At 45.9% G+C, this 26396-nt stretch overlaps 1 protein-coding gene across 1 annotated transcript in view; it reads left to right on the top strand.

Moving 5' to 3' along the window:
* Window positions 1-26396, top strand: part of LOC142245308 (uncharacterized) — a 452975-nt gene that overhangs the window by 54195 nt on the left and 372384 nt on the right. Inside the window, exons 7-8 of the mRNA XM_075317926.1 lie at window positions 4779-4959; window positions 5064-5191. Of these exons, the coding sequence (XP_075174041.1) occupies window positions 4779-4959; window positions 5064-5191 (309 nt within the window). The remainder of the gene's footprint in view (window positions 1-4778; window positions 4960-5063; window positions 5192-26396) is intronic.

Raw genomic sequence — 26396 nt, 5'->3', positions numbered from 1 at the left:
AGAAATTCTGCAGAGTCTTCAGCAATGATTCCATAAAGGATTTCAAACTATGTGCTTGCAACCTAGGTTTGAAGGAACTGAAAATATCACCAGCACCAGTCCAAAGGAAGGAAGGGGTATTTAAACACCAAGGGAATTCTGATAATCAACAGCTGGGTGGAAGTTGAGCTCCTGCTGGGTCCAAAAGGGAGAGAGATGAATCCAGAAGGAAAGCTACCTATACCAATGAATACTGACAGCAGGAACAATGTAAAGTCAGGGAGCATTCTGCGCAGCCAGACGCTGTGACCTTCTATGGCCAGAAACCACAGGACTGTCTGTCAGATGTGACACACCTGTGACAGTCTTACAGTTCCTTCAAAGTGGATGGGATTTTTAGAAATCTCATGCCCACTGTGCTTTCTTTTAATGTCGCGTAAACTGACCTGTGGTGCATGTTTCAAATCCGCAACATTTCACCTTCTCTTCAAGTACGCTGAGTTTTATGTGTAGATTTTAACTATAGAATTGCATTATATACGGAAAATCCAAAGGGAATAAACACAAGTAATCTGCACATGACTGTATCGACAAAGCTAAGTTCCAAAACGAATCAGCTTTCTTTAAACTTGACATACCAAAGAGAGACATCAAAAAACTGATAAAAACACAATTGAAAACACATTGGAAAAAACACAAGGGACCTAATTTATCTAAAGGTGTATAAATACTACAGAAAATCTACAAAATCTAAAACTCACAATATACTTATCATGGGAATGTAGCCTCCTTCACACAACGGGGTTTTTTCCATGAGGATTTAGAAATAGATTTTGCTCTTAAATCCACATCAAAAACTCCATCTAATACTCTTTGAATAAGTTTCCGCCAGAATTGAACTGGATGGCTCCTTTAGTGCACGCAGTACTATTTTTTCATGCTATTTAGAACATTTAGCGTAAAACTAGCTAATAGCTAATTCAAAGAATATTAAACATTCTTTTATGTGGATTTTCAGTAAAATCCTCTTTTAAATTCTTGTAAAAAAACAAAACGTATGAATAGGCTCTAAAGAGGAAGAGGCCATTCACGTACATGGCTTTCTACAATAGGTCATGTGTTTATTGCTTACAGTCTAGTATTTCAGAACTCCCAAAAACTACAGTGGAGTGAGCTGCAGACATGGCCACCTGACTAATTCACATACTGCTTTCTGCAGTGCCGAACTGGTTAAGAGACCCCATTTTCCTGATGTACGAGGCATCCAGAGATGTCTTCACCTTGCGCCATTAGTACTTAGATAGGAGAGGAAAGAAAGGGTAAATCCACTGCACTACCTTGTGTATTAGCTTGAAACAGGATGACTTCAAGTGATTTAATGCTACGCGTTTCGGAGCTGTGGCTCCTTCTTCAGGAACAATCACAAATATACCTTTGGTGACCCTGAAGAAGGAACCATGGCTGCGAAACACATAGATATAAATCACTTTAGGTCATGTTATTTCAAACCTTTAATACACATGGCAGCACGGTGGATTAACCCTTTTTTCCTCTCCTATCTACTGCAGAAGCAGTTTGGATATAACTGCATGTTTGATATATTAGTTGTGGCTTCTCACAACTTCCCCAGATGAGCGATTACCATGTGTTTCACTCACTTTATCATCCCGGGTAGGACTCTATTCTTGTCTTATTGTCTTTCCAGCAATCTTTTCACCATTAGTACTTGTCAGACTCTGCTCCTCAGCTGATTTCTGCTACTCTTCTGTGTGTGTCTGCTCACATAAAGTTACCCTGTCCGTCAAGTATTTTTTTGTCCTTATGGGTATGGGGTCATACAGAATGGTATGCTGAGGTCAGATGTAGTCCCTAGCCCATAGGATGTGCACCTTTGACATATAAGAGCTGGAAAACAATTATCTCATGTGTGCCACCATTCTTGTAGTAGTTGAGGACCCTAGGAACAGTGTCATCCTTCTGAAAGAGGAGATGACAATAAGAGGGGCCTATTACTGGTGTCTTGTGTATGACTTATTGGTGGACATAAAGGGGCCAGAATAGTGGTGTTGTGGTTACTGTAAGGGTACGTGCCTGTGATGAGTTTTACTCACATTTTTCACATTTCTGGTGCTTAAAAAAACTCAGTGTTTTTCATGACCCTGGAATTGTTGACTCCGGTCTTCCTTTCATACCCCACACCTCCATTCCCATTTCTTATTAAAAATAATTACACGGACACAAATTTATCTTTGGATGATTTTGGCCATAGCAGCCATTTTATTAACAAGAATACATAACCAATAAAATTTGCAATATGGTAAGGTCCTTGAAGCTACCAAAACCCTGGTGATTCCCATAACCGAGCAATAAGAACCCCAACTTGCTCCCAGCCGTTACCCACACTGGCTCAGGAGCACCAAATGGTAAGGGTTAATCCTCCGTCAACCCCAACCATACCCCTAGGGGCCCCGACATACCCCGTCGGGGTTCCCCCCCAAAATCACCAGGTGACCATCAATTCTGCCAATGAGGGGATCCATACCCGGATGAATTCCCCGAACCAATTTTAAACCAACTTCAAGGACCCACCAATAAACAACGCCAACCAGCCACTACGACCCAAGAAACAACCCCGTACCACCCCTCCCACCAACTACACATCTTTGTCATACCTATATAATAGGGAGGGCATGAGGGACTGTCACTTTTGGCACCGGAGCGGGAAAGATGCCGCTCCTCCCCCTTGTCTGAACCTCGACTCAAAACGGGCTCCCTCCCCCTCACCCCACCTATGACACCCTGACCTCCCCACCAATCAGGTGTCATGACGGCCTACGCAAATGCCCCGGGGGGAGGGGGGGGCATTGCTCCGTCCTCTCTGTATTTGGAGTAGAGGCATAGTGGAAAAACTCAAAAAACACTGAACGTGGCAACGTAGCCTAAGTGGGACTGAGGTGGTGATAAAAATATCAGAACTCAGATCGAGCAAGCTTTAGCCATAAAACACAGATCCTATGCAAATTAGTTGTATCTAAAGAGGAAAATAAATGGATTTCTAGTGCCACCTCTTGAAGGCTACCACCCAATAAGTCATATAATGAACCTTGCCACATAAGTTAGGATATTTATCCAAACTTGAGTCTCCTCCAAAAGAAAGAGACCACCATGCGCCCAGGTCTGCTGATGGATATCTTTTCCTTCTTCCCCTGTGGTTGTCCATGCTGAGGAATCTCACACTTGCTGCCAGATTACAGCTGTGGTTCCTAATGGCAGGATAGCCTTTGATCAGCACAGCAACATTATAAAAAAGGGATTGTCCAAAGCTGAATCATCATTGCAACCAAATATTTATAAGAGGTTTAGTCTCCTTGATGTCACTGTACACAGGAAAAGCTCTTAAACCATTTTAAAAAATGATTTCACTTTGTTTTGACAAGTTGTTCCCATAGTTATTACCAGATATATTATTTTTCTAGATGTACGGAGATATTCTTGGAACACTTTAACAGCTTTCTGTTATCTACTGTTAGTTATCGTTTTTAGGATTAGGTGATTTCTTGTTACGTGAGACGTAAGGGAAGGTGACCCCTGTGTCTAGGGAAAGAGCGAGATGGTGACCCCTGACCAAACCTACTGCTGAACCCTGGGGTCCCTCACCACCATAAATAGGTTCCGCACTCATGCGATGAGCTGGATACCTGACCCTATGTGTCTCTAGTACTGGACCTTAATCAGGGAACGGGTGGGATGAGCTCTTCGTCAACCCCACTAAACACTAAAGGAAGACACAAGGTGAACACACGGGGGGAGAATGCATGAACTACTTGTCCACAGATGACACAGGCAGAAGTTTAGTAAAATGTCAGCAACAATACTACAGATGAGAGCAAGCCACCTGCTTGCAAACAGAGCTGGAATAAACTGAATAATATTACAAGCACCAGTCCAGGGAAAATTGGAGTATTTAAGCACCAAGGGAATACTGATAATCAGCAGCTGGTTGGAAGGAGAGCTCCTGCTGGGTCCTTAATTGGGAGAGATGAAAATCCAGCAGGAAAGCTACCTAGTACAATGAATATTAACAGCAAGAACAATAGAAAGTCAGGGAGCATTTTTCGCAGCCAAATGTTGTGATCTTCTATTGCCAGAAACCACATGACTGTCTGTCACCCGTGACACACCCATGACATTTCTTTCTAAAATAGCAGTTATCATAGAGACAGTTAATATCAGCATTCTTAGAAATGAATATGATTATGAAATTATGTTGTTTCAAATTCCACTGTTTATTGGAAATATGGAAGGACTTGCGATGCCATAAAACGTTATATTTTTTCATTAGTTGGAAAAAACATTTTAAGGGGTATTCCCATCTCCAAGATCCTATCCCATTATGTAGTAGGTATGATAATAATATTAGCAAATATCTTCAATTAGAAATGTAGTATAGTTCTCCTAGTATAGCCATGTCTCTTACCTCATGTGCAGGGCATTGCAGCTTAGGTATCCCTGGTTACAACCATGACCAACTAACCGTCACTATATAAGTGGATATGTCAGCTGCAATGCCCTGCACATGAGGTAAGAGACATGGCTATATCAGGAGAACTATACTACATTTCTAATTGAATAATATTTGCTACATATTGAGATAGGATCTTGGAGATAGAAAACCCCTTTAATTCTACAGTAACGTTAGAGGTCATTGAGACAGGGGCAACAAATTTGCATTTGTTTTTGGTGTTCAAAAAGCACTGCAACAATAAAAGTTGGGTTTTTTTTGTTTTTTTTTTTTACAGCAAATTCTTGACTCTTTCCTGGAATGTGGGCAAAACTTTAAAGGTGGCGAATTAGCAGAAGCCAGTTGTAATGAATCTCATCTTGTTACACTATTTTCTCGAAAAGGAAATGGCGCTAAAACAAGCACTAAAACTGCTCTTAAGCTGCAAAAGAAAGAAGTGGATACTATATCTAATAAAGGTTAGAGAAAAGGAAACACACTTTATCTGTTAAACGTTCTATTTGCCTAATGCAACTCATTTTCCCAGAGGTTGATATATTTTATGTCTTTGCTTTGGGTTTAGAGCTGCATGGAAAGGTTTATGTGACCAATCTGATGTATGAAAAGGAAACAAGTCACACTAAACCAGGCGGAGAAGATGCAGCTGAAACGGTCAGGAACCTCTGCCAGTCTTCACATTCGAACTATGAGGTACAGTAGTAATTCCATGTATTTGTATGAGCCTATGTATGACCAGCCGAAATACTTAAATAGGTTGGCTCTACTTTGGTTTTTATTGATGGTCTATCATTAGGTTATGCCATCAATATCTGATAAACGGGGATCTGACACTTGATGGCACTCCCAACGATCAGCTGTTATCAGTGGCCGGAAGTTTGCCCAGTGTCACACCCTCACAGAGCAGATATTAATGGCCTACCGTAAGTGTGCCGCCCCCGTGCCAGCACCCGGCGCTGCTCGAATCCGGACCATCTAAGGGGGTGGCTTGAGGGTCTCCGGACCCGGGGGGGTCTCACGGACACTCCGATTAAAAAGGGGGGACATAAATGTACGGGCTAAGCCGTAGTAAGTTCTTGATGCCACCCACAGTGTGTGGTGAGGTGGGACCCAACCGCTGCTGTTGTAGTGCGCCCAGGGGAGATGTTGTACAGCTAGCTGTTAACCCCTCCGTGGGTAGGGATGTTGGCCCCTGGACCCGGTGTCTCTGTGCAGGGTATAGCAACCGCAGTGGGTGTTTGTGTACTCACAGTTAATAAATCACACAAGTCTCTGGTAAACCAAGGTGCTGGTGGCCGGTGCCGCGGCCGCTTGCATTCGGGTCCCCCACCTGGCTGGTGGTCTCTATCCTTTTCCTCTGCACTGTTTGTGTAAGGTGGATTTCCTACTCTGAAACTCAGGAGTCCGCTCCCGGCTGGATGTGGCCTAAGGAGCCGTGCCCGCAGACGCTGGTCCATCGGATCTATGGCCCCTGGCGGTGACCTCCTATCCCTATCGGTGGGCTGTTGTCTTCTATGAGGGACTTTGGGTGGGACAGGACCTCTAATACTGGCCTCAATCGGGGAATTAACCAGTCCACTTGGTTCCGGTTCTGGCTTCAGGGTCCGAGTACCCCCTTTGTGCTACGGTTTTCGGGTCGGTTCCCCATGTCGGTAACGGCGGGCTACAACCCTGTTCTGGTCCACCTCGGTTCTGCTGAGCCGTCTTCTTGTTTCCTGCTGACGGAGACCACCGTCTGCCTCCTAGCCAAAGGCACCAGGGCTCCTACCCTGGTACCGTCCAATTTGAGCTTCTCCTCCTGCTGGGACTACACCTAGCCCCAGCTCCACTCCTCTCAACTTGAACTCTAACAGAGAACTCTCTATTTTCCCGCCCCGGGCTGTCTAGACCCCTAGGTGGGCGTGTCCCAACCTCCTGGTCCCGCCCACTGGTGTGTCTGTCTTTCCCTAAGGGGTGGTGACTAGGGTTTTTAGGTTGGCTGTGTGTTTCCTAGTAGGGGAAGGTGTTATGTAGGGGCCTATCTGTGACTACCTGGTTTTGCCCGGACGTCACATAAGGATAGGCCGTTTTTAAAAAAAAGTAGTTACCAACCTCTTTAAACCCCCCATATATCATAGATGGTCACCCCACTGATCAGAAATTGTTAGTCTATCTTAACGATAGGTCATTAATAAAAATATAGCAGACAACTCCTTTAACCACTCCATACATCTTAGATGGTCCCACCCCACCAATGAAATATTGATAGCCTATCTTAATGATACGCCATTAATAAAAAAAAAGTAGTGGTCAACCCTTTTAAACACCCCATACATCTTAGATGGTCTCATCACTAATCAGATATTGACAACCCATCTTAAAGGGGTAGTCCCAGCTCCAAGATCCTATCCCAATATGTAGTAGGTGTAATAATAAGAATATTAGCAAATACCTCCAACTAGAAATGTATAGTATAGTTCTTCTGCCCCATATTCAGGTCATTGCAGGGCCTTAGGTATCCATGGTTACGACCACAAGCAACTAACTAACTTTGACTATATGCGTGGTTGTAACCATGGATACCTAAGCTCCTACATTCCACTGAACATGAGGTAGGAAACATAGTGAATCAGAGGAGCTACACTACATTTCTAATTGGATGTATTTGCTAATATTATTATTACACCTACTACATATTGGGAGAGGATCTTGGAAATGGGAATACCCCTTTAACAATAGGCCATTAATAAAAAAAAAAAGTAATGGCCAACTCCTTTAACCACCCCATACATCTTAGATGGTCACACCCTGCCCATCAGATATTGATAGCCTATCTTAAGGAAGGGCCATCATTAAAAAAGTTGTGACTAACTCCTTTAAGCCCTCCATACACTTTAGATGGCTGTCACCTGAATGATGGTTTTGCCAGCATATATCTTACCATATTTCCCTTACACATATTTCCCTCAGCTCTCCAGTCCATCAGCCAGGTGATTAATCTGTGACCATAGTACAGGAGTACTCAGTATCTCCTTACCTCTTCTTTTGATTATTCGGGCCTGTGTAACAACATAGATATGGCATGATGCAAACATTATGTCACACCAGCCCAGTTGATCAAAACTAAATATTAAGAATGATAGTGAACCCCATGTGATCTTGAGAATGTGACTCCAGGAGAAAGGAGAAAGCCGAGAACAGTGAGGGCAGTCAGGGAGTGGGACAGGCTACTACGGGAGGTGGTGAGCTCTTGTCGCGGGTGGGGAGGGGACGCTGTGCTCACCACGCTCGGGTCCGGCGCTGCTGCTGCTGCTCGGTGGCTCAAGCGGTGGGCCGGATCCGGGGACTCGAGCGGCGCTCCTCGCCCGTGAGTGAAAGGGGAATAGTTTTTGGGGTTTGGGAAGTCGCTCCGTGACGCCACCCACGGTTGTGGTGAGGTTGGGACACCACCGCTGCTCTGGACGGGGATCCCGGGAGCGATGACAGGGAGCAGCCAAGATGTTTCTCTCCCCTCCGTGGGTAGGGGGTTTTGGTGGTCCCGGGGCCCGGTGATGGTGACTGTAAGGTGGATGGCAGGGTTTGACGAGGTGCAGGGTCGCGGGGGCAGCGCGGTGCCAGACGGCACGGTGGTACTCACTCAGCCAATAACGTAGACGGAGTCTCTGGTAAAACAAACGGCTGGATGGACGGGTCCCGCAGCCGGCTGCGGTGGTCATTCCCGGTAGGTTGGCGGTGACTGTCTCTCCCTGCACCTGTGATGTGTTTTCGGCTCCGATGGCTTCCCACCGGTAACCCGCTCCCCAGCGGTGTATTTGCCAGAGGAGCCCCTTCACGGTTGAGCGGTTGCCTTCAGTCGGGTCTTTGCTGCTGGGAAACCCCGGAGGTTCCCGTCGCTGATGGATTTGACCGGTTTAACGGCGACTCCAAGCCTGGTCGGGGTCCGTAGGCCCTGCCGAATGGTGCTGGCTTCTCTTCGCTCCCCGGTTCGGTACCGCTCGTCCCCGGTCCTTACGGTTATGCGTCAATCGGCCTCTCCTGCAGACGGTCACCACCGTCTGCCAACCTTGCTCTTGGGTGCCCGGGCCATGTACCCGGACACGGTCAGTCTGCTCTTGCTCCTCCACTACCACTCCAAAACTACTCTCCACTCCACTCCAAAAACTACTCTCTGACTTCCTTTCCCGCCTCCAGGACTGTGTACTCCTCAGTGGGTGGGGCCAACCGCCTGGCTCCACCCCACCTGGTGTGGACATCAGTCCCTGGAGGGAGGCAACAAGGATTTGTGTGTGTGACTGATGTGCCTAACCGGGGTGTGGGGTGTGTTGTTGCAGTACCTGTTACGTCCTGGTTTGTCCAGGGCGCCACACTCTCCATCAATGGAAATCTTCAAGTGGAAACTGGATAAACATATAGCTGGGATGATTTAGGAAAGCCTGCACTCGCAGGGGGTTGGACCCGATGGCCCTTGAGGTCCCTTCCAACTATACCATTCTATGATTCTATGATTAACAGCTTTGGCGATCTCCAGCAGTTTTATTAACAATGAACAAAGCAGAGGCCAACCATGTGCATCTCCTCCATTCAAGCCAAGGCTTTGTAGAACCACCTTCTCAGGATTACTGAGGTCCCAGTATTTGGACACCCAGGGAGTAGCAAGTTATCTCATGAATAGTGGATCACTTTCGATTTAGGGATAATCTAATTTATATTGTGATGTGCTGTTACTGGATTGAGAAGTTGTTAGAAGGATCTGGTTAAAAGGGTAGACTTGAATAATTGCATTCTAACATATCGGAAAATGAATGTGGACAAAGATTTTAGTAATGTTGATTGGAAGACAGGGGAATCTCACATTTGGATTAGTTGTTACAAATTTCGAATTGCATTTGCGGATTAGCATTTTCTTTAAATGAACCAAAGTCCTTTAACACTGTCTCAGGCTGACGTCAAAGTAGCAGATAACTGGAAGGTACTGTGAGAAAGTGGGCAGTGGCCGAGGGCTCGTAGAGCCTCCAGTTATTGATGTTCTTCTGAATGAGAACGTCCTAACCACAGGAGTGCATAAGATATAGTGCTCTCATTCATAGTCTCCTATTAGTCTTTTACATGCTTGAGAATTTCCACAATGATGACTAGCAATATATGAATGCATGGCAGCGGTCACAGTAAGTGGTTTGATGACAAGATGAGAAATATGTAGAAAAGTATGCAACGCTCTGATTGAGCTTCTTACCTAATAGAGCAAGCAATTCATCTACTGTAAAAAAGAACTAGTGTCACAAGGTTTAATCTAAACTATAAAAAAATGGAGATTTCTTCCCATGGTCTTCCCTGTTGCACAATTTTATTATTTCATTAAATGGAACCTACCACGTCCAGAAAAGCTTTTTCCTTGTAGGGTGCAAACACAGATGGGCATAACTCTCAATTACAAGCATTAACTTGCCCAATAGTATACATGGATAAACATGTTTCAATGCAACACTACAAACTAGATCCTAAAGAAAAAAATTGCACATGACAACTAGATAATTCAAAATTCATACAAATGTATTGGATTATATAAAATAGAAATTAAAACTAAAAACAAGGACAAGTTTAAAAAGTGTGAAGACCAGAAAATGGCACAACAACTCTGATCAAGAGGGAAACAATATATATAGTAGATAACACCTTTCAATAATTCCCATCCCAGTATTAGGTGGTGTGTGGTATTGTCATGATGTGACTGTAGAACAGCAAGGGACAAAGGGCTCCTATACTGACTCTAGGCTATCCCTGTCCCCAAGATTACCCCTGATGGTGAAGATGCCTGGGTCTCATACCTTGCTGTTGTCCTAAATAAAGGTAATTTGCCCCCCCTCCCTCCCCAGGGAAGGAAGGACTAGTGTGTAACGGAAATAGTAGATAAGACAGAAAGCAATAAAAGAAGCTCAGTCACACTCTCAGGAATTAGCACTAAGGGGTACTTTGAACACTGCGACATCGCTAGCCGATGATAGCGATGCCGAGCGCGATAGTACCCGCCCCCGACGAACATGCGATATCTTGTGATAGCTGCCGTAGTGAACATTATCGCTACGGCAGCTTCACACGCACTTACCTGCCCGTCGCTCTGGCCGGCGACCCGCCTCCTTCCTAAGGGTGCGGCGTCACAGCGACGTCACACGGCAGCCGTCCAATAGAAGCGGAGGGGCGGAGATGAGCGGGACGTAAACATCCCGCCCACCTCCTTCCTTCCGCATTGGCGGTGGAGGCAGGTAAGGAGAAGTTCCTCGCTCCTGCGGCTTCATACATAGCGATGTGTGCTGCCGCAGGAACGAGGAACAACATCGTATCTCCTATTGGTGTGACATTATGAAAATGTCCGACACTACACAGATCACCGATTTACGACGCTTTTGCGATCATTTATCGGCGCATCTAGGCTTTACACGTTGCGACGTCGTTACCGACGCCGGATGTGCATCACTTTCGATTTGACCCCGACGATATCGCAGTAGCGATGTCGCAACGTGCAAAGTACCCCTAAGAAACTAAAGTGAAAAGCAAGTGAAGCAAGGTAGCAACACAAAGACAAAAAAAGATTTGCACCTAAGCCACTTGCAACAATATAAAACATAATCACCAGTAAGCCTGGGAAAATCCACCACTCCAGGCCAGAATAGAAAAGCTATATCTGGCACTACAACAATAGTCCAGCCAGCTTATACAGGAGGGGAGTGAATATGACTGGTTCTCCCATAGCATGTGACAAAAGGAGATTAACAACCAGACCAGCAGAGATTAACTGTTGCTAGCCTGCCTGTGAACCATAAGTCTGTTAGTCGATGCCCAAATGCAAGAATCTGAAGTTTCCACAGATCCTGATGCCACCATGACAGTTGGCGATGCTTGCAAAAATGTCTTTGTAACAGGTATATTTTGTCTATCAAAATAAAGAATATTACATAGGGGTGTAGCTATATGGCAAAGACTACAGATATATTTAAATTGACCTACCAATGCGGTAATTGCAATGCAATGGGTACAGTACCAGTTATCATCACATATACTAGTAAAAAAAAATTGGTACTGCATTAGTCAGATGTTGTCTGATTGCGATCTTGTATGCACAGAAATAACTGATTATGTACAAATGCAATATAAGTATAAGTGAAAATTGCAGTCCAAAGTGGTAGAAGAGGCAATAAATGTCTATAATTTTGATTGAACATAACCAATATGGCTTGTATATGCCATACAACTAAATCTCAGTACATGTATGTATAGGTATTAGCAAAGGCAGACAGTGTCTATAGTTAGAAAAAGGTGTAATGGAGATGAGATAGAGAGGGAAGAAGAAAGGATAAAAAGTTAGCAAATTAGTATTACCTCCTGAAGAGTGGGGTGCCAAGCCCTGACGTATGTTTCGGTGGAATGCCTTTTTCTTGCGGTTACCACATTGGCAGGTCAATTTAAATACATTTGACATTTGTGGTCTTTGCCATATAACTACACCACTAAGCAATAGTCTTTATTTTGATCAACCAAATATACCATACACCACCTAATGTTTGTATATATCTATCGAAACTGGATTAGGAATTATTGAAAGGAGTGATCTTATCCTGTATATAAACATTGTTTCCCTCCTGATCAGAGTTGTGGTGCCATTTGATGGCTTTCACACTTTTGAAACCAGTCCTTGTTTTTAACTTTAATTTCTGTTTTGTCTAATCCAATAAACCTGTATGAATTTTTAATTTTATAGTTTCCATGTGCATGTTTTTTATTTAGGCTCTTATTTGTAGATACTGTATATTGTTAATCTGCAGAAAAATAGTATTAACATTATAATATTTTGTTTAATTGAAGCAGTGGTTGCAGTGAGAAAATGAACTTGTAGCCTCTCGTAGCCGCTTGCTATTAGTAATCAGGGAGGTGTCGGGAGCGATTGCAGTCACCACTCGGCATACAGTGAGCGCAGCTATCACTCCCCGGCACATTGATTGACAATCTGCTCCATACACATACAGTTAGGTCCAAAAATATTTGGACAGTGACACAATTTTTGCGAGTTGGGCTCTGCATGCCACCACATTGGATTTGAAATGAAACCTCTACAACAGAATTCAAGTGCAGATTGTAACGTTTAATTTGAAGGTTTGAACAAAAATATCTGATAGAAATTGTAGGAATTGTACACATTTCTTTACAAACACTCCACATTTTAGGAGGTCAAAAGTAATTGGACAAATAAACCAAACCCAAACAAAATATTTTTATTTTCAATATTTTGTTGCGAATCCTTTGGAGGCAATCACTGCCTTAAGTCTGGAACCCATGGACATCACCAAACGCTGGGTTTCCTCCTTCTTAATGCTTTGCCAGGCCTTTACAGCCGCAGCCTTCAGGTCTTGCTTGTTTGTGGGTCTTTCCGTCTTAAGTCTGGATTTGAGCAAGTGAAATGCATGCTCAATTGGGTTAAGATCTGGTGATTGACTTGGCCATTGCAGAATGTTCCACTTTTTTGCACTCATGAACTCCTGGGTAGCTTTGGCTGTATGCTTGGGGTCATTGTCCATCTGTACTATGAAGCGCCGTCCGATCAACTTTGCGGCATTTGGCTGAATCTGGGCTGAAAGTATATCCCGGTACACTTCAGAATTCATCCGGCTACTCTTGTCTGCTGTTATGTTATCAATAAACACAAGTGACCCAGTGCCATTGAAAGCCATGCATGCCCATGCCATCACGTTGCCTCCACCATGTTTTACAGAGGATGTGGTGTGCCTTGGATCATGTGCCGTTCCCTTTCTTCTCCAAACTTTTTTCTTCCCATCATTCTGGTACAGGTTGATCTTTGTCTCATCTGTCCATAGAATACTTTTCCAGAACTGAGCTGGCTTCATGAGGTGTTTTTCAGCAAATTTAACTCTGGCCTGTCTATTTTTGGAATTGATGAATGGTTTGCATCTAGATGTGAACCCTTTGTATTTACTTTCATGGAGTCTTCTCTTTACTGTTGACTTAGAGACAGATACACCTACTTCACTGAGAGTGTTCTGGACTTCAGTTGATGTTGTGAACGGGTTCTTCTTCACCAAAGAAAGTATGCAGCGATCATCCACCACTGTTGTCATCCGTGGACGCCCAGGCCTTTTTGAGTTCCCAAGCTCACCAGTCAATTCCTTTTTTCTCAGAATGTACCCGACTGTTGATTTTGCTACTCCAAGCATGTCTGCTATCTCTCTGATGGTTTTTTTCCTTTTTTTTCAGCCTCAGGATGTTCTGCTTCACCTCAATTGAGAGTTCCTTAGACCGCATGTTGTCTGGTCACAGCAACAGCTTCCAAATGCAAAACCACACACCTGTAATCAACCCCAGACCTTTTAACTACTTAATTGATTACAGGTTAACGAGGGAGACACCTTCAGAGTTAATTGCAGCCCTTAGAGTCCCTTGTCCAATTACTTTTGGTCCCTTTAAAAAGAGGAGGCTATGCATTACAGAGCTATGATTCCTAAACCCTTTCTCCGATTTGGATGTGAAAACTCTCATATTGCAGCTGGGAGTGTGCACTGTCAGCTCATATTATATATATAATTGTATTTCTGAACATGTTTTTGTAAACAGCTAAAATAACAGAACTTGTGTCACTGTCCAAATATTTCTGGACCTAACTGTATGCTGCACACACTGCAGAACAGGCTGTCATCAATGTGCCAGGGAGTGATAAAAGTATATTTTATTCCATAGCCGCTGTTCTAGTAACTTAGGCAGGCATGGCATGATTTAAAGCGAATAACCAAGAATCTGTTACTAGGTTTTTGCAATGTGATTTGAGAGCAGCATGATGCAGGAGTAGAGACCTTGATTCCAGCGATGTGTCACTTACTGGGCTGCTACCTGCAGTTTTCATAAAATCTCTGTTTTATCTGCTACTGCTCTACCAGTTCTCTGAATGCTGAGCTCTGTATAATCCCACCCACACCACTTATTGACAGCTTTCTGTATAGACTGTGCATGGGCAGAATGCCAATCAGTGGTGGGGGTGGTGTTATAAAGAGCTAATGAATATAAAGGATTACCTGGCAGCAGGTTTACTAGTATCCTAGCAATTATCTCCTCTTGATAAAAGAGTGATTTTATCAAAACTACAGCAAGTATTCCCCAGTGACACACTTGCAGCGCCCCATGGGGCAGGTAGTTAACCTACTCGTTGCCGTCCCATTACGGGTTGGGTCAGGTGGTGTCACGTGTGGCCTTGCCCTGTTCCGTTGCCTCGAGGCGTGCAGTAAAAGGAAGGTAAAGCGGGGTGATGGAGAAAGTTTGTCGTGATGCCACCTGTGGTACGCGGCCAGGGAGTAGCCGCCGCTGCAGAATTCCTTGCCGGGGCAGCTGTTTTGGCAGCCAGGATGGTGTCACTCCCCTCAGGTGGAGCAGGCCCTGGGTGGATGACGAGGGGGATAATGGCCATTGGCGCCCAAATCTCTGGGCGGTGACGCTGGTAAGGACAAGCCAACACAGTCTCTGTGGGTTCAATGTGTCTTTTACTTACTGAATTAAAGCTGCACCCAGGTGTTGATCTCTGCCATCGTGAGCTTCGGTCAATCCCAAGCAAGTGAGGGGCCACCACCGTTTTTTGAAGAGAAAGAGAGTGTCTTTTCTTTAGGGTGTACCCCGTGTAAGTTAGGAACCCCGGTAGAGCTCCCGCTCCAAGCCCAGGGGCCTGTGTAGATCGAAGAGTTCCAAAGGTGTCTTGTCAGAACTATGGTCCAGACTTGTCTGTCTCGTGTAAAAGAGAAAAAGGAGCCAGCACGATCTGAAATTGGCATGCATCATATAAAAAGTGAAAATTCACAGATTTATTCCAACTGTACTATAATAAAAAAAATGAGATTTTTAGCAAATAATTGATCAATTCTTTGAGCCACACCTGCCAACGTCACGGCAAATCTCAATAGGGAGTCCTAACCTATATTACGTATTTCATGTGCCATGCGGCCTCTGCTGTCGTGGGCTCCGGTCAATCCCAAGCAAGTAAAGGGCCACCACCAGTGTTTCAAGAGAAAGAAAGAGAGTGTCTTTTCCTTAGGGTGTCCCCCGTGGAAGTTAGGAACCCTGGCTGAGCTCCCGCTCCGAGCCCCGGGCCCTGTGTAGATCAAAGAGTTCCAAAGGTGTCTTGTCAGAACGTGGTCCCGACTCGTCTGTCTGGTGTGAATGCGTTGCGCCTACTTCTACCCCAATGGTGCCCGCCCCCTGCCGGTTACCCTGGCAACTGGAAAGTCCAATGACTACATATGGCCACCCCCCCGTCTGCCCTAAGACAGCTCCCCAGTGGGAAGCACCTGACTGTATTTGAGATGAAATGTGGTGACACTGATGGTTAACCCCCCTTACCTGAGATGGATACCACACCTTAACTGAGGTGTAGTACCCTGTGGTACCAAAGCCTCAGGGGTGCCACATTCCCCCACGGCAAATGGCAGCACTCGCGGGCTGTAACAAAACTGCAATTTTATATGCATGTAACAGGTTAACAAATAACTCTCTTCCCTTTATAGGAGGCAGCAATAATTTCAAAATGTTTCCAACATTTTCAACAATACAGGTCACAGGTCATCAAAACATTTCAAGGCACGCAAACATCAGCATTTAGAAACTATTCTGAATATGAAAAATATTAACAATTAACAATTTTGCTAAGCTGTTGGTGGTTCCAGAGGGCTGGTCCCGACCCCCTGGTTTGGCACAATCAATGGACTTCCTCTTGGATAATGTCCTGGCTTGCTTCAACGGCGGCAGATGGGCCGCCTGTCAGCATCGTAATGGTCAGTCACTGGGGGCGGAGAGTTCTTCACACGTCACCACCAGGGGAGATCATCAGCACTGGAAGCCAGTTCAATGGTCACCGGTTCCTGGGTCCCTGTTTTAGTCTGCAGTACCTTAATCAGAGTAGTCATGCTTTTACTCAGTTCCAGGAGCTGGAGCCGTAATTCATTGATGGAATCTTTGCCCAAGTTTTGCTCCTTGGCCTCTACCACCATCGGGGCCGCTGGCACCATCCCAGGTTGGGGAAGTACAGCGTTCTCATGAGCTGGTTCACGCAACATCCGCATAGCCCAGTCCTTAAACTCTGCAAAGCTGAGGTCAGAATGTTGCATAGCCAGGATGCATAGCTGAGTACGATGGTTATCAGACAGCAGTCCCTCAATAAACTGGTCAATTAACAGGCGTTTTTCATCTGTTACCTCTCCTGGTTCCACCTTTTGCACCGCTTTCATTGCTTCTTGAAGGTTGAGAGCATAGTCCCGGATTCTGTCCTGTACCTTTTGCTTGCATCCATAAAATCGCATTGTAATCTCAGAGGCCGTGCGAGTATCAAAAGTTTCCTTGAGTTTAGCTGAATATTTTTCAACACCCTCTTATCGGTCTCCGGCCAGGACTTAACTTCACGCCGAGCCGCCCCGGTTAGTTGGCCAATAAGAATGCTGGTCTTTTGGTCCTCAGTCATTGGATACACCCGAAATAAGCTGTAAAGTATCTCCTTGAAATCGGTCAGAGAATAAGCTTCCTTCGAATACTGGGGTAACCAGGTTGCTCCTTGGAGGTACGGCATGGAGAATGGTATCCCCGGAGCCACTACTAGTGCTGCAACATCAGCATTGAGAGCAGCTTGATCCTCCTCCTCAGACATATTTCCGGCAGCGGGACTTTCTCTTTTGCGCTCTTATCTGGACTCCTCCCACGTTTTTGCACTCTTTTTACGAGTTCTGCCCATGAAGCACGCCAGACCATTGCGGATCGGGTCAGGCGTGCAGTAAAAGGAAGGTAAAGTGGGGTGATGGGGAAAGTTTATCGAGACGCCACCTGTGGTACGCGGCCAGGGAGTAACCACCACTGCAGAATTCCTCGCCGGGGCAGGTGTTATGGCAGCCAGGATGGTGTTGCTCCCTACAGGCGGAGCAGGCCCCGGGTGGATGACAAGGGGGATAATGGCCGTTGGCGCCCAAAGCGCCGGGGAGCGACGCCGGTAAGGACAAGCTGACACAGTCTCTGCGAGTTCAAGATGTCTTTTACTCACTGAATTAAAGCTGCCCCATGTGCCGATCTCTGCTGTCGTGGGCTCCGGTCAATCCCAAGCAAGTAAGGGGCCACCACCGGTGTTTCAAGAGAAAGAAAGAGAGTGTCTTTTCCTTAGGGTGTCCCCCGTGGAAGTTAGGAACCCCGGCTGAGCTCCCGCTCTGAGCCCCGGGCCCTGTGTAGATCAAAGAGTTCCAAAGGTGTCTTGTCAGAACTATGGTCCCGACTCGTCTGTCTCGTGTGAATATGTTGCGCCTACTTCTACCCCCAATGGTGCCCGCCCCTGCTGGTTGCCCTGGTGACTGGAAAGTCCCTTGACTCTATATGGCCACCCGCCATCTGCCCCAAGACAGCTCCCCAGTGGGAAGCACCTGACTGTATGTGAGATGAAATGTGGTGAAACCGATGGTTAACCCCCCCTTACCTGAGATGGATACCACACCTTAACTGAGTTGCAGTACCCTGTGGCGACCAGAGCCTCAGGTGCGCCACACATTGCTAGAATCAGGATCTCTGCCCATACATCATGCCGTTCTCTGATTAGGTGGCAAAACCTTGTGACAGACTCTTTTTAAACATTTTTTACCTGTAGATTAACTCATTTTCTTCAGGTAGCTTTTCTGGACACAACAGTTTCAGTTTTAGTGTGGGCGTGGTAAAATTTATTTACCTGATTAAAATTGGCAACTGCTAAGAATAGTTTTGGAGATTTAGTTACTTCTCCTGTGGGCATGTTACATTGTTCCCAGCACTGGATTATTTTAGTTGTCTATTAGACAAGAAGGATGCAGTTATCCTAGAATATAGTAAAGCATTGGCTACAGAATTTGGCTACATGTAAACTTGGCTCTATTTGATATCCTTTGCTACATAGTGACTTACTGTATTTAATTATTTTTGGACAGTCATAAACATCAGCTTGTTGTCCTATTGGTTAATATGCAGAGTATTTATTGTAAAAATCAGATTTATAGGGCTTTTCTTAAGATCATGAGCTTCCTGCTCACCAGGGTGGTGTGCTCCTGCAGCTTGGACCAGTGGCATTCTATCACTGCTTTAATTGCTGCAAGATGCTCTCAAGGGGTATGAGATGACAAAACAGGGGCTCCTAGGTTGGCCCTAAGACTTGACACCCTGCGCTGCTCTTTATCTCGGAGGTAGGCTTGATGGTAGCCAGGTCTGAAACCCCAGTATGACCCTGAATCCTGTTTGAGCCCTGATCTTATTTCCTGTCTCCCCCACTCTTGGGTTGAGCCAAAAATACAGTAACAAAACCCCACAGAAATGACATGGACAAGGGAGAATGAAAACTCGTACACACTGTACTCTAAAGCGGTCTTTACACGCTACGACATCGCTAATGTGAAGTCGTTGGGGTCACGGAATTTGTGACGCACATCCGGCCGCATTAGCGATGCCGTTGTGTGTGACACCTATGAGCGATTTTGCATCGTCGCAAAAACGTGCAAAATCGCTCATCAGTGACATTGGGGTCCATTCTCGAATATCGTTGGAGCTGCAGGTACGAAGTAGTTCGTCGCTCCTGCGGCAGCACACATCGCTCCGTGTGACGCCGCAGGAACGAGGAACCTCTCCTTACCTGCCGCCGGCCCCAATGCGAAAGGAAGGAGGTGGGAGGGATGTTACGTCCCGCTCATCTCCGCCCCTCCGCTTTTATTGGGCGGCTGCTCAGTGACGTCGCAGTGACGCCGCACGGACCGCTCCCTTAGAAAGGAGGCGGTTCGCCAGTCATAGCGACGTCGCAGGGAAGGTAAGTATGTGTGACGGATCCGGCCGATGCTGTGCGACACGGGCAGCGATTTGCCCGTGTCGCACAACCGATGGGGGTGGGAACGCATGCTAGCGATATCGGTACCGATATCGCAGCATGTAAAGCGGCCTTTACACAAAGGAGAGGCAATATGTGTACAGGGGAATAAAGAAAAAAGGAAGGAAATAAATGCACAACAGGGGAATTTCCATAGCACTCAAAATAGCAACTACAGATCACCATGAACAGGATCACCACTAAAACCTACGCGAAAGCTACGTGAAAGCTATTGTCGGTGCATACTGGAAGAAATCAGTACCTTAAATAAGAAGGAGGCAGCTGCAATTGGCAATCTGAGCATCTAGTTCCTGCTCACCAGTCTGTGGGAATTAATTCCTGCAGGGCTGAAGACCAGTGAGCCTGAATCAGCCAACGCCCAGCTCTGGCTAAACAACTCTGAAGCATCAGGTTGTTTTTCAGATTCTGTAGACTAGAGTCCAATGCCGCTGTGCCACCAAGTGCGTGCAGAGCCGAATATCACATGACAGATGCTATGCGCTCTCAGATGTTGCAAGCAGAAGCAGCTTTGCTTCTGCTGCATTGAAGCAGTAAAGTGGAATAGCACTTAATGGGTACCTGTAGCATGGAAAAATGCTATTACCTTGCAGATATGAGGTTAATCCACAGGTTAATAGTATTCTGAACCTGCCTGGTGCCTGAACATTAAACCCCGCTGCCTGGAGGAAATGACCATTCCGGTTTCAGTCATGGGTGCGGTGCCGATGCAAGTTCTGTCACCGCTCTGGGTATGAACCGAGCACCCCACATTGACTGACAGCATTAGAAGAATTGAAAATATATCAATTCTGGCTCATCTTTTCCTTGAAATACACATTTTGTTGTTCCGACTATACATTTTTTAATTAATTGGCAACTGAGTTTAATAAGTTGGGGGAGTGTCCCTCCATGCTCTGATACTGACCAATCAGTGCTGTCAGTGCCACACTATTTAGGCACACTCCCCTTTGACAAGGAGAAAAGGTAACACCCTGTTGTCAATATATTCACAAGTTTTTAGGAGGAATAAAAGAGGAGCAGCACAATGTGATGTTCTAGAAAGATGGTTCAGAATTGTTATGTAATGGAGAATACAAGGTCCTCTTTAAATGTGTGAAAGTGATCTTATACTTTATCCTTTACATTCATGGTTGAACTTTCTGAATAATTGAAACCATTTCTGGGGGGGAAATTTCTCTTTGTCGATGGGAAACATTCCTGAAACAAATATGGCTTCGGATCAGATAAGAAAGTTGCCAGATACCAAAACTAAATCATTCTTGTAGATTCTGCTGCTTATAGACCTTCATACCAGCAGCTAGTGCCAAGTTTTCTAAGCTTCGACTGCACCCGAGTCATGAAACAAAAGCTAATCCCACTAGACGGCTGACATCTCCCCACCCAGCCGGGACCTCAGACCAATCTCCTTAGAACGCGGGATTGTTTCCAACCTCCTTTTGTTGTCTTGGAGATATCATGTCTGTGACTTTTGCTAATTTGTTTCACTCATGTTTAAGTCTTAGAGCATTGTCCTGTACTTTGTGAGATTAATCTTGGGCATAAAAGCTACAGAAAGACTATTAATAGGAAAGTAGTAAAGCATGGAAGAAAAACTCAGGTCTCGGAGTTATGGATGCATGAAATTAAGCGAGAAATTGCAGAAAAAGTATCTATTACACAAACCATAGCCAGAAATATACTAGGCAGTAATTAAAAGAGGGAAATAAAAATCTTGTGAAAATTGGTGTGCCACCGTCTCACAAAAATGAAGGACATGCCACATGAGCCTGACTGTAGGGCTATGTTCACACAGGGCATTTTTGTTGCTTTCTTATGGCAGAAAAACCTGATCTCTTGGAAGTAAAGAAGCTGCATTTTTGCTGGGGTTTTTTTTTGGTGCATTTTTGGTGTGTCATTTGTCTAAGGTTTGTTTTTTTTCACTCTCATTGCTTTAATAAAAAAAAAAAAAAAGTGGGAAAAAAAGCAGCAAAAATGCTGAAAGACTTCACATGCTGCTTCTTTCAAAATTCAGCTTTTTCCCATTTCAGTCAGGAAAAAAAAGCAGGTGTATGTATGACAGTTCTGGAATCTAATAGGTTTTGCTGGTACTGTAAAAAGCAGCTTTCTATTAAAATGTATTTGCATAAAACCGATGAAAACAAACCATGCACAAAAAAATTCACAAAAAACGCCCTGTGTGAGCATAGCCCTATGTGAAGAAATGTCTAGAATAGTGTATGGTTTGCTGGTTGCTGTTGTATACTGTTGAATCTGTTGCAGTGAAGATATCACCAGATTACCTAATTATGGCCTTTCCACATGGTGAGTTTTTTGAGAAATTTGCACCAAAATCTGTATGCCTAAGGCTAGTTTCACACTTGCAAAAAAACCAAGGAGAAAATTGTAGAAAAAATACCCTGACTATAAATAAATAAATTGCAAGTGCTTAATAAACAGGGTACTTAGTATATACATTTTTGCAAAAAGGTGAGAAGCTGTCTCACCTCGTCACGGTGTACCCATCTGAGACAGTCCCTAACCTACTAAAGTTAAAAACATATTCTGTACCTGACTAGTGTCATGTCAAAACTTCATATGGATGGTAAAGTGGTTAGCTGGGTCCCAGATTAAATAAATGCCTGTGCCCACGATCAGGACTCGCTGTGTCCTGGAGGCAGCGGGTCCTGACCTGCGGGGCTGCACGTCTCCTCTGCAGGAAACCACAGCTGCCTGTGCCCACGATCAGGACTCGCTGTGTCCTGGAGGCAGCGGGTGCTGACCTGCGGGGCTGCATGTCTCCTCTGCAGGAAACCACAGCTGCCTGTGCCCACGATCAGGACTCGCTGTGTCCTGGAGGCAGCGGGTCCTGACCTGCGGGGCTGCACGTCTCCTCCGCAGGAGAATGCAGCTGCCTGTGCCCACGATCAGGACTCGCTGTGTCCTGGAGGCAGCAGGTCCTGACCTGCGGGGCTGCACGTCTCCTCTGCAGGAGACCACAGCTGCCTGTGCCCACGATCAGGACTCGCTGTGTCCTGGAGGCAGCGCGTCCTGACCTGCGGGGCTGCACGTCTCCTCCGCAGGAGAACGCAGCTGCCTGTGCCCACGATCAGGACTCGCTGTGTCCTGGAGGCAGCGGATCCTGACCTGCGGGGCTGCACGTCTCCTCTGCAGGAAACCACAGCTGCCTGTGCCCACGATCAGGACTCGCTGTGTCCTGGAGGCAGCGGGTCCTGACCTGCGGGGCTTCACGTCTCCTCCGCAGGAGAACGCAGCTGCCTGTGCCCACGATCAGGACTCGCTGTGTCCTGGAGGCAGCGGATCCTGATCTGCGGGGCTGCACGTCTCCTCTGCAGGAAACCACAGCTGCCTGTGTCCACGATCAGGACTCGCTGTGTCCTGGAGGCAGCACGTCTTGACCTGCGGGGCTACACGTCTCCTCCGCAGGAGAATGCAGCTGCCTGTGCCCACGATCAGGACTCGCTGTGTCCTGGAGGCAGCGGATCCTGATCTGCAGGGCTGCACGTCTCCTCTGCAGGAAACCACAGCTGCCTGTGTCCACGATCAGGACTCGCTGTGTCCTGGAGGCAGCACGTCTTGACCTGCGGGGCTACACGTCTCCTCCGCAGGAGAATGCAGCTGCCTGTGCCCACGATCAGGACTCGCTGTGTCCTGGAGGCAGCGGGTCGTGACCTGCGGGGCTGCACGTCTCCTCTGCAGGAGACCACAGCTGCCTGTGCCCACGATCAGGACTCGCTGTGTCCTGGAGGCAGCGGGTCCTGACCTGCGGGGCTGCACGTCTCCTCCGTAGGAGAACGCAGCTGCCTGTGCCCACGATCAGGACTCGCTGTGTCCTGGAGGCAGCGGGTCCTGACCTGCGGGGCTGCACGTCTCCTCTGCAGGAAACCACAGCTGCCTGTGCCCACGATCAGGACTCGCTGTGTCCTGGAGGCAGCGGGTCCTGACCTGCGGGGCTGCACGTCTCCTCCGCAGGAGAACGCAGCTGCCTGTGCCGACGATCAGGACTCGCTGTGTCCTGGAGGCAGCGGGTCCTGACCTGCGGGGCTGCACGTCTCCTCTGCAGGAAACCACAGCTGCCTGTGCCCACGATCAGGACTCGCTGTGTCCTGGAGGCAGCGGGTCCTGACCTGCGGGGCGGCACGTCTCCTCTGCAGGAAGCCACAGCTGCCTGTGCCCACGATCAGGACTCGCTGTGTCCTGGAGGCAGCGCGTCCTGACCTGCGGGGCTGCACGTCTCCTCCGCAGGAGAACGCAGCTGCCTGTGCCCACGATCAGGACTCGCTGTGTCCTGGAGGCAGCGGGTCCTGACCTGCGGGGCTGCACGTCTCCTCTGCAGGAGACCACAGCTGCCTGTGCCCACGATCAGGACTCGCTGTGTCCTGGAGGCAGCAGGTCCTGACCTGCGGGGCTGCACGTCTCCTCCGCAGGAGAACGCAGCTGCCTGTGCCCACGATCAGGACTCGCTGTGTCCTGGAGGCAGCGGGTCCTGACCTGCGGGGCTGCACATCTCCTCCGCAGGAGAACGCAGCTGCCTGTGCCCACGATCAGGGTTCAGTGCGCTGCGGTCTCCTGCTGTGTTCTCTTTACGGAGGACGCATGCAACTGCAGCAAACAATTGATATGCTGCAGTCTGGAAAGACGCTCCGCAGGTCAGTGTTTGCTGCAGAAAAAACAAGCACAGTGGGCACGGGGTTTCTAGAAATCCCTCCACTGTGCTTGTACTATACAATGCGGACGTTTTAGACACAGCAAAAACACGCTACATCCAAAATGCTGCAAATACTGATCGTGGGCACGCAGCCTTAAACAATGTGATCAGCAGTGCTGAAAAGGATTGGATGTGGGCGTGACAGATTGCAAAATGGGGGAAGAAAAATTTCCAGCGTGGTCCAAGTTTTCATATAAAAAGTCATCTTTATTTATTAAATCAATCCATAAAATAGGGGTTTACAGGCGGTCAGCAAGGTATATCATAGATGTTATTCAGACCCCACAAAGCTACGCGTTTCGACGTGAGTCTTAATCATGCTCAGAGCATGATTAAGACTCACGTCGAAACGCGTAACTTTGTGGGGTCTGAATAACATCTATGATATACCTTGCTGACCGCCTGTAAACCCCTATTTTATGGATTGATTTAATAAATAAAGATGACTTTTTATATGAAAACTTGGACCACGCTGGAAATTTTTCTTCCCTGATTCCTCTATGGCAGCCTAGCCTTCCGTGCGCAGTCCTGGAGATACAGCGGATCACAGCAACTCGGTGAGCTGATTTTTTTCTCTTGTTTCAGATTGCAAAATGGGTGTGGTTAGGGGCGTGGCTTAAAATTGTTTGTCCCTCTTTCTCATCTTTCAATGTTGGGAGGTATGCACATGACAGGCTCACCATTAAACCACCTGAATTCAAATGGTCCACACACACATCCTGCAAAAATGGATAAAATGTGCCATACCTCAAATAGTGAGATATTAGTTTATATTTTGGCCCAAAATATGTAAGCTCGCAATCCGTTCGTCAAGGATTGTATCCGTGCGAGATGCAGCTATATAGTGCTGTTTAGCCCGCCTGACCTGGGTTTCTGGCATCATTTATAGGTTACAGTTCAGACACTGTGCATTTCACTCATTATATGATGGCCTCCCAGTGCAAGCCTTATTAGTGTGCATGTCTTATGCTAAGCAGCCACATTCGTAACGATTTAAGCTATAAAACCATAGCATAACCCATGCAATGAATGCCATTTAAATAAGAATTTTAAAAAATGAGTGAAAAATTAAAAAAAGTGATCCTAAGGTGTATAGAATAAAAATTATATGGTATTACTAAAAAAAGTACATTTGTCCCGCAAAGAATGCAGCCCCCAAATATTTTTTTTCCATGTGCAGCCCATATTCCCAGCCGAGTTTGAGACCCCTGGTGTAGAGTGTAGGATAAATGTGAGCTGAGCCTTAGGCTATGTTCGCACGTTGCGTTTTTTTCCGCGTTTCTGCAGCGTTTTTAGCAGCAGCGTTTTTGCGCTAAAACGCATGCGTTTTTGATTGCCAGCAAAGTCTATGGGAAAAGCAGAAATCCTGTCTGCACTTTGCTTTTTTTTCTGCAGCGTTTAATTTGCATATTTGTGGTCAAAAACCATGCTGAAAAAGAAGCAGCATGTCAGTTGTTTTTGCCATTTCTGCAGCGTTTCCTTAACATTGGAGTCAATGAGAAATGGCAAAACGCAACCAAAATCACAATTCCTGCATTTTTCATGCTTTTTACCTGCTTTTCCGCTGCGTTTTTGGCTCCAAAAACGCATGCTTTTCTGGACAAAAATGAATGGGTTCTAATGTTCCTTTACACACACACAATAACCGAAAATTTAAATGTTAAAAAATTATAAACTTCACCTATTTTTCTGATAAAATGTGCATAACCACTATTTTTTCATTAAAATTGATAATTTCCCATATAGTTTTATTAATAGTTAATTTTATACTTTTTTTCTCTTTTTTCATTCTTTTTGACTTTTTCAACTTTATTTCTCAGTGTCTTGAGCTACAAAACGCATCTGCAGAAACGCAGGTGAAAACGCAGGTAAAAAGCGCTAAAAACGCACTAAAAACGCGGTAAAAACGCATGCGTTTTTAGCGCTAAAAAATGGTCAAAAGCCATTTGGTCAAAAACCAAGGGAAGGAAAACGTGCAGAATAAACTGCAGGTACTCTGACGCAACGTGCGCACATAGCCTTACTGCTATCTTTGGGAGGAAGAATGAATAAATCATCAGCATGTCAAGAATTACTTTTATTTATTGTTTACATCATTCATAGTGCTGTGTAATTGATTAGATGGCTTTATTCTTCAGTGTGCTTACAACAATACCAGATTTATATTGTTTTTGCTAGTATCACACACTAAAACATGAGTTAAAAAAGTGTTTGCATCGTCATATTTTGAGATCTATAGTTTTTCCTTTTTCTGCCAGCAGAGTCATGTGAAAGCTTGTTTTTGTGGGATGAGTTTA

The sequence above is a fragment of the Anomaloglossus baeobatrachus genome, chromosome 7 (genome assembly GCF_048569485.1).
Source record: "Anomaloglossus baeobatrachus isolate aAnoBae1 chromosome 7, aAnoBae1.hap1, whole genome shotgun sequence".
NCBI lineage: Eukaryota > Metazoa > Chordata > Amphibia > Anura > Aromobatidae > Anomaloglossus > Anomaloglossus baeobatrachus.
This window is presented reverse-complemented; position numbering and strand designations above follow the sequence as displayed.